At 38.3% G+C, this 8,952-nt stretch overlaps 1 protein-coding gene across 1 annotated transcript in view; it reads right to left on the reverse strand.

Annotated features, from left to right (window-relative positions):
- Nucleotides 1–293: 293 nt before the first annotated feature.
- TIPARP (TCDD inducible poly(ADP-ribose) polymerase) overlaps nt 294–8,952 on the reverse strand; it is a 38,541-nt gene continuing 29,882 nt past the window's right edge. Inside the window, 3 exon segments of the mRNA XM_017847766.1 lie at nt 294–1,980; nt 1,983–2,353; nt 3,037–3,315. Of these exon segments, the coding sequence (XP_017703255.1) occupies nt 1,907–1,980; nt 1,983–2,353; nt 3,037–3,315 (724 nt within the window). The 3' untranslated portion in view covers nt 294–1,906.

Genomic DNA, 8,952 nt, shown 5'->3' on the forward strand with positions numbered 1-8,952 from the left:
GCCTGGTGACAGAGCGAGACTGTCTCAAAGCAAACAAACAAACAAAAAACTTGTCCATTTTCTCCAAGTATTACCTGCAAAATAAAATATTGACTCTTCTCTTGTGAATGATAGTGGACTGCTAGATAATGTACTTTCTGCATATTCCCACTGCAGAAAAGTTTAAGCAGCAAGTTCTGGTTAGGTCTGTTCATTCAGTCACTCAATCATACATTTAACCAACCAATCAATGTTTACAGATCACCAACTATGTATTAATCCAGTGATCTTAAATGGAACCAAAACACAACAAATTTTTAAAGAATTACCATAAGTTTTATTTTTGCTTAGTTTTATTAAAAAAATAAATATGTCATAAAGCTTTCTTTTTCCTTAGGGAGAAAAAAAGGAACAAGTCTCATAAAACCAAATAAGCAATGGTAAGGTGTCTTAACTTGAAAAAGATTAGGAGTCACTGGTTTACAAGTTATAATTGAATGAAAGAACTGTAACAGCCACAGTTGGCCATTTCATGCCAATGGCAGCAAACAACAGGATTAACTAGGGCAAAATAAATAACTGTGTGGAAGCCCTGATAAGTGCTTAATAAACAGACTGATTCACTGAGACATCAGTACAGATACATCTTGCTTAAACAACACAAGTTCCTGAAAAGTTTTGTGTAAATGATATAACCACAAACATACCAGGAGAGCTTGGCAACTGAAAGAATTCCATGGTGAATCCTTTTGTGAACGACTACTCTCACTTTTGTAAATCCAGGTATTTGCTTTTTATAAGGAGTATACCTAGTTGCTACCTCTCTGAACTGAGGAAACAGCATATTCACCAAACGTTGTGCTGGGCCACCGGCACAATTTCCAAGTTTGTGTTTCTATTAAGTAAGTAGTGTAAGTAAGGTAGAGTCAGCCAGGGAACCCAGTTGTATCTGACACAGCAGGTGTAGGAGTGGAACTGCCATCTACCAATAATTCCAACAAATACTTTTGCTAATATACTTTGTGCAAAACACAGTAATATAACCTTAGCAATTCGGCTGTAGATGTACTTCCTTTTTCTAAAACTTTCAGTCACAAGCGAGGTCTGGAACCCCCAAAAGAAAGTAATACTTCTAATCCTGAAGACTGCCTTTAACCGAATTAGCTGTCCAACTCCTTCAAATTGGAATGGATGACAGTGAAAGAGACTTTCTCCAAAGTTGAAGTTTAACAACACAAAATCACATTTCATATCACTAGTTAGTGAAAATTTTGCTGGTGACAAACATTTTTCAAATGGTTTTTTGTTGTTTTAACTTCTTCTAAACAGAACTCTGAATTCTGGGGCAAACTCTGCAGAAGTTAAAGTCACTGATGTTCTCTGGTTGGCTGATATATTTTAGTACTACTGATAGAAATAAAAATTTCTTTCTACTCACCAGAATTTCATGAACTTATACCAAAGCAGTGAAGCTTTGGACAGGGAATATGCATGGTAGTACTAGTTCCTGTAAGTTTTATCAAATGTAAATAAATAAATAGAATCCTCACATGGCTCACAGCCTCCATTCCATTTGGTCAAACTTTTATCAGGCCCAAGCCACATTTAAATTAGGCTGTCCAGTTTTTCAATTTAATGCTCCTAATAACATTGCTGTCTATATGTCCAAGTGTGAATGAAAAGAGTGTATAATCTGTAGTCTTTTCCACACTGAGTACACTAATAATTAGTATATAATTAAAGAGTAAGTGGTCATTTTAAAACTTGTATTTTTTTAAAAAAAACATTTTCTAGCACTTCAAAAAATGGGTCTGAAAAGTGCCCTATTAATGTCCAATGCTGTTCCCCACCCAGTCCCACCCATTCAAAACCTGCTACAAATGCTGGATTGAGTTCATATCAAATAATTTAGCAGTACCAAGATTTTTCAAATGGAAACAGTGTTACTGACTTCTTCATATTGGATAACAAAATAAGGGTAACTCTGGTCATCATTAAAATGACAAAAATCTGAGGCTCAAAGAAATTATCCACACAAGAGTCATAAAGGTCACTGGTGACACTGCCAGGATTGACTGGAGGGGGCCTTCTCATGCCATGACTGCCCATTGTGTATCTGCCCGTCAGCACTTTGGCCAGAAACATGAAATGGACTCCTTTGGAGGACTTCTTAGAAAAGTTATGAGAGTAGCTTGCCTTCTTTGCAAAATAACTGCCTTGTCCAAACATTGTAGCATGCTTTCCACAGACTCGAGGGTCAAAGTTGTGTTTGCAGATTCCATCTACCACATCCTGGGATGTTCCATGAAATAAATGTCTCTCATTTATTATCCTGTCACGGCCAAACATTTTCCTGTTCATATATTCCTTTTTCCTAATGGAAAGAACAGACAGGGAATTCAGAAGGATGAAATACAGGTCAATTTAACAGGCATGATGTAGTCATAAACTTCTCTTTATGGTTTTAATTAGTAGGAAATATTAAACTAGTTATCAAGGGCAAAATGCCATCAAAGATCCCATTAAAAGTGGAAACTTATCTTTCCACTGTAGAAAAGCCCTTTTCCTTCTTTCTCCACCAATCATTCACTTGCTTTCTCTTTCATCTTAAATCTATTAAGAATTCTCATGTGTTTTCCTTCCTCCGGATGCCCTCCTTGCCTAATTCCTCCAATCTGAGGGTCTCTCAGATTCTGAGATTCCTGAAATCTAAATGTATTCCTTCCCTTTGTACTACATTAGTTTGTTGACTTGAGAGGCACCACAGTAAAGAGATTAAGAGCAAGGCCTCTGGTGCCAGACTGCCTGGGTTCAAATTCCAGCACCGTATCATAATAGCTGCATGACCTGCAGCAAGTAAGCTTTCTGTGACTCAGTTTCTTCTTCTCTGTAAAATGTAAACTGTAATAATCCTACTTATGGCTGTTATGAGAATTATATGTCAGTTAATACACAGAAAATATGAACATAAATTCTGCGCAAATGTTTACTATTATGTTCCTCATTTGACATTAGCTACAATAAAGCTCTCTTGAACTTTTCATACATCTGACTCACCTTTTATATTTCTCCCAAAGAAACTGGTTTTGGACTCTCAATATCTGCAAAATTCTGTATTTAAATTCAGGCACAGTCTTATGAAAAAGATTGTAAATGATCCGATAACTTTTATCCTCTGCAGAAACAGGCACTTGGATGAAGTCCTGAGATGGATGCATATAAACCCAAGTTTCAGGGTAAAAGTTTGCTGAAGTGACCCCATCTGGGCAGATGATTTGTGATGAGGAAGTTGCTTCAAGAGGTGGAGGAGCTTGTGTGGGAACCCCACCAAGTGTCCTAAAATGGAGGGGAAGAAACATCAATGTAAAACATTAAGAATTAAGTACGCCTCACATTATAGTGTTCTATATCAGTGTCTACTTAATATTATAATCTGTATAGCTTAAGTGCTTATTTAAAAAATAAAAAATACTACCTATTTAATAAAAAAAAAAAGTCTTACAGCAAACATTGCCTGTACATGAATAACCTATTATTAGTCTTCTCTGGGCCTCCTTCCTGTGGAGAAAACTCTGGAATGTATAGCTACAAGGCAAACAAGCAAGAGCCAATTCACAAATACCTTTACTTTTGAATCTTAGACTCCTCTTACTACCTATAGCTAAAGAAACTTTGTTATATGTTTTCTTCCAAATGTGCTGATACTAAGCAGAAAAGATTTCATTACCAAAGGATGTGTGGGTGGGAGACAAAGTAAGGCATGAAGCAAGGAGGGAGCTTATAGGGAGAAAAAAAAGCTACTTTAATTTCTGTATAAAAACAAACAAAAATTATGGAACAGGACCTGAATGCTGATAAATATTTGACATTTGCTTCATTTTCCAAGATCACATACAGAAACAAAACCACCAATACTATCCAACTTTTACAGCTTTGAGTGTGCTTAAGATGGAGCTAATCACTATAAACTCTAGACACCAGAATGCATATCCGTGAGCCTTTAAATTCATGTCTTTATTTTGAACAATGATTTTAGATAAGCAGCAGCTTTGGTAAGTTACTTATTCCTGCCTAGATTTGCTTAAATTTAAATCATATTTCTTGGCCATTTTGAAATGGAGAAAAGAGAAGAAGTAAAGAGCAAGGAAATCCTGACCCTGAGACCTAGTTCAGGGCCAGGTGCTATAACACTCATTGGCACATACTGGTCACAAGGAAGTAATAATGTGTGCCAAAATGGATTAGGAAACTGAAATTTTCGTAAGAGCTTTGTGACACAGAGACTACAGCTTTGTGTGTCTCATCTCCAAAGAGCATAGCTGACCATCTCTCTCATCATAATCATAGCCAGTTAATACTATGTGCCAGTCATTTTTACATACAGCGTCACTAATTGTCACAATAACTCTGTAAGATGACTTGGTTATCCCCACTTTTCAAATGAAGAAACTGAGGTTTAGAGAGATTAAATAATTTGCCCAAGTATAGCTAGCAAAGAGCAAAGACAGAATTTGAATCTAGGCCAGGCCCATCTAGATAGTTTCTAATTTCATACTCTTTTCAGTTCCATATGTTTCACAATTTATATATTTTTTTTTTTAAAAACAAGGCTAGAAAGGGATCAACAGGATACTAGGATTCCAACCTAGTTTTGCCTGACACCACCACCACCACCACCACCACAACCACCACATTATCATCATCAACACACAGTCTTTTAAGAGATGACTTTCAAGAAGCTAAAAGTTATGGAAGCATGACTGCCATCTCTAACCCTCACCTTCTACAAGTGACTATGCCTTCAATTTAATGTGCCTCAAAGTCTCTTGGTGAGACAGAGAGTCCTGGATGGGTGGATCCAGGGCTTACTGAATCTCCAAGGTGCTTTTAAGTACGGGACAGATTTAAAGTGCTGCTGGTTTATCCAACCTTCACAACGAAAGGCACAACAGTTCTTGTCCTCTGTAGCATTTTCTCAGAGCCCACACAGATTCCTTTGGATCCTCAGTACTGATACATTTTTCTGGTACAATGGTACATTTTTCACTGGTACACTTTCCTGAAGAGAGGCCTCACTGCTTTAATCAGATTCTCAAATATCTGTAAGTCCTTAAAAAGCCATCACTATTCTGGAGAAATGGCGGGGAAGCAAAGAATATAAGCCCCTTATTTTTATTTAATAGCTCTTCCCTCTATCCAGCTTTGCAAACAAAAGGGTAAGTCCCCAGCCCACCAGGTTTTCTATTATTATCAGGGGTTGAAGTTACCAACACAGTCTTCTGGTTTGAAGGAGAAAGGTAAGATTCTCTGCAAACACTCTTCCCTAGAGGTTTCAGACTGTCAGCCTGTACAGCAAACCTAGCCGTGACAACAGAAGAGATTCTGCCCCTTTTCTTTCTGATATCACTACTATGGACCCGTTCCACAAAATGAAAGCTTCAAATACAGCTTTTCCTTTTTTTTGGGGGGGGGGGATGGAGGTCTGTTATTACTAACATATGCTTGAAGATGAGCCGAGATAAATAAATCCTATCCATTCTAACATATTAAATTGGACTATGTATATGCTTAACATCCATTCCAACCCATAAATGCTTACTTGTAACAAGCCAACATCCTAACTTGCCTAAAACATAAAAATGCATATACACATCTGTCTGATGGGCTTCAACACTCTAGTTGCCATGGGTTAAAAACTATATTTCAAGCAGTTACAAATGTGCCTTTATTTTCTGAGAATGATGAGTTTGCATTCACCTCATGGGTATTCCAAAGATATACTGCACGTTTCACAGACTGACACTAGCCTTCTCTAGAGAGGCAAAGTCAAAGGGAATTGAGCTTCTACACAAGGATCTCTGAAGAATGAACTTTCAGAATCCAAAGTCACCTTTTATTATCTCCCTCCTTCCCCCTACCATTTTGAAAGATGTTTACCAAATCAATTTCAGCGATGAAATATAAATTAATTCATTTTATCCTTTTGAGGGGGGTATTAAAGAAACTGTGCCAGACATTCTCATGACCATGAGGTGACTGCATGGGATAAATGTTCTTTCAGCTGAAAGCACTGAACCCCCAAACCCCTAAGCTTTGTTTGCTTATGCAGTCTCAATTCAAGTATTCTAAGATTATTAAAGAATAAACTCCTGTTTATCAGCCCCATTAAAAAGCAAGAGAAACCTTTTAAAAACAGCTGAATTTGTAGAAAATTCATTAAGTCAACCTCCTACCCCACTCCTTCCACTCTTAGACACTGATTCCCTGAGAATTGTGGCCTCTTTAACACTTATGTTTTTTTGTTGGGTTTTTTCTTTTTTTTTTTGACCCTTTGAATTTAAAACACTTAAAAACAAAACATCATGCCTGTAATCCCAGCTACTTGGGAGGCTGAGGCAGGAGGACTGCTTGAGGACAGGAGTTCAAGACCAGCCTCAGCAACATAGTGAGATCTTGTCTCTACCAAAGAAAAAATTAGCTAGGGATGGCAGCATCTACCTGTAAGTCCCAGCCACTTGGGAGGCTAAAGCAGCAGGATCACTTGAACCCAGGAGTTCAAGGTTACAGTGAGCTATGATGATCATACCACTGCACTCCACCCTGGGCGAGAGAGGAAATTCTGTCTCTAAAAAAGTTTTAAAGATTTAACAAAACAAAAACTACTTAAAAAAGAAACTTTCTCCCTGGCTAAGATCATAGCCTCTGGAATCTACTTCTAAAATATGCTTTTTGGAACCAATTCCCCTCATCTTTCTCCCTACTAGGTCCTTCAGCCCCACACTCTAGGGTAGATAGGATCACTGCATTTACCTATCCCACCCTGGTAGACTGGCTATTTCTCTGCTCTTTTCTCATTGAAGTTTATCTACCTAATATTTCTTTGATTTGCTGATCTCTTACTTTATATCAGATTATCAGTTTTAGACAGAAAGATTAAAATAGAAAATTTTAAAAGAAAAAAGAAAATAAAGAGTAACTATTTTGTTCTCCTGTAAGCCCATATTATGAATATATTACTACCTAGTAGATATTGAGGGTTCTATTCCAGACCACTGCAATAAAGCAAATATTGCAATATAGTAACACAATATTTTAGTATCTCAGTGCATATAAAAGTTATGTTTACACTATATCATAGTCTATTCAGTACATATAGCATTAGTTCTTTAAAAAAAGAATATTTATACCTTACTTTTAAAATACTTCATTTTAACAATCATCTGAGTCTTTGGTGAGTCATAGTAATTTTACTGGTGGGAGGGTCTTGCCTTGATGATGGCCTGACTAATCAGGGTGGTGGTTGCTGAAGGTTGAGGTGGCAGTGGAAATTTATTAAAACAAGACAATGAAATTTGCCACATCAATTGACCCTTCATTTCATGAAAGATTTCTCTATTGCATGCAGTACCATTTGAAAGCATTTTACCCACAGAACTTCTTTCAAAATTGTAGTAAATCCTCCCACACTTTGTTGCTGCTTTATCAACTAAGTTGATGTAATATTCTAAACCCTTTATTATTTCAAAAATCTTTACAGCATCTTCACCGGTAGATTCAATATCAAGAAACCACTTTCTTTGCTCATCCAAAAGAAGCAACTCCTCACGCATCTAAGTTTTATCACGACATAGTAGCAATTCAGTCACATCTTCAGGCTACACTTCTAATTCTACTTTTCTTGTTATTGCCACCACATGTGCAGTGACTTCCTCCACTGAAGTCTTGAACCTTTCAAAATCATCCAGGTGAGCTGAAATAAAACTTCTTCCAAATTTCTGTTAATGTTGGTATGTTGACCCCCTCCCATGAATCACAATGTTCTTAATGGCATCTAAAATGGTAAATCCTTCCCAAAAGTTTTCCAATTTACTTTGCCCAGATCCATTAAAGGAATCACTACGTATGGCAGCTACAGCCTTACAAAATATACTGTTAAAATAGGAGGTCTTGAAAGTCAGAATGACTCCTTGATAAGTGGGCTGCAGAATGGATGCTGTATAGCAGGCATGAAAACACTAATCTCCCATACATCTCCATTAGAGCTCTTGGGTAACCAGGTACATTGTCAATGAGCAGTAATAGTTGGAAAGAAATCTTTTTTTCTTGAGCAGGTCTCAATAGTGGGCTTAAAATATTCAGTAAACCATGCTATAAACTGATGTGCTGTCATCCAGGCTTTGTTTTTCCATTTATAGAACACAGGCAGAGTAGATTTAGCATAATTCTTAAGGGCCCTAGGCTTTAACTTAAAGTCACCAGCTGCATTAGCCCTTGACAAGAGAGTCAGGCCTGTCCTTTAAAGCCAAGCATAGACATCTCTCTAACTATGAAGTCCTAGATGGCATCTTCTTCTAATATAAGTTTGTCTACATTGAAAATCTCTTGGCCGGGCGCGCTGGCTCAAGCCTGTAATCCCAGCACTTTGGGAGGCCGAGACGGGTGGATCACGAGGTCAAGAGATCGAGATCATCCTGGCTAACATGGTGAAACTCCATTTCCACTAAAAAAAATACAAAAAACTAGCCGGGCGAGGTGGCGGGCGCCTGTAGTCCCAGCTACTTGGGAGGCTGAGGCAGGAGAATGGCGTAAATCCGGGAGGCGGAGCTTGCATGCAGTGGGCTGAGATCCAGCCACTGCGCTCCAGCCTGGGCCGCGACAGAGCGAGACTCCGTCTCAAAAAAAAAGAAAAAAAAGAAAGAAATCTCAAGTGGAGCTTCAGAAATAACAGCGCGAAATCCCTGAGGATCCTAAAGGACCTGCGGGAGGCGTCAGACCTGCCTAGACCGTGTGGGGGTGAGTCTCCTTGAGGGTTTCCCCCTGTCATTTCTAGGTATAGCCCACCTGTTTTCTGGGGCTGCTCTCCCTGGTAGGGCTTCGTGGCAGAGCAGTACCGCGCAGTCTCAGAAGCTGCTGGGCTGTGTGTTGCTATGGAAATGTTGCAAGTGATGTATGTTTCAGTGTGTATGTGGCCGT

The sequence above is a fragment of the Rhinopithecus bieti genome, unplaced genomic scaffold, assembly GCF_001698545.2.
Source record: "Rhinopithecus bieti isolate Rb0 unplaced genomic scaffold, ASM169854v2 scaffold_30479, whole genome shotgun sequence".
Lineage (NCBI taxonomy): Eukaryota > Metazoa > Chordata > Mammalia > Primates > Cercopithecidae > Rhinopithecus > Rhinopithecus bieti.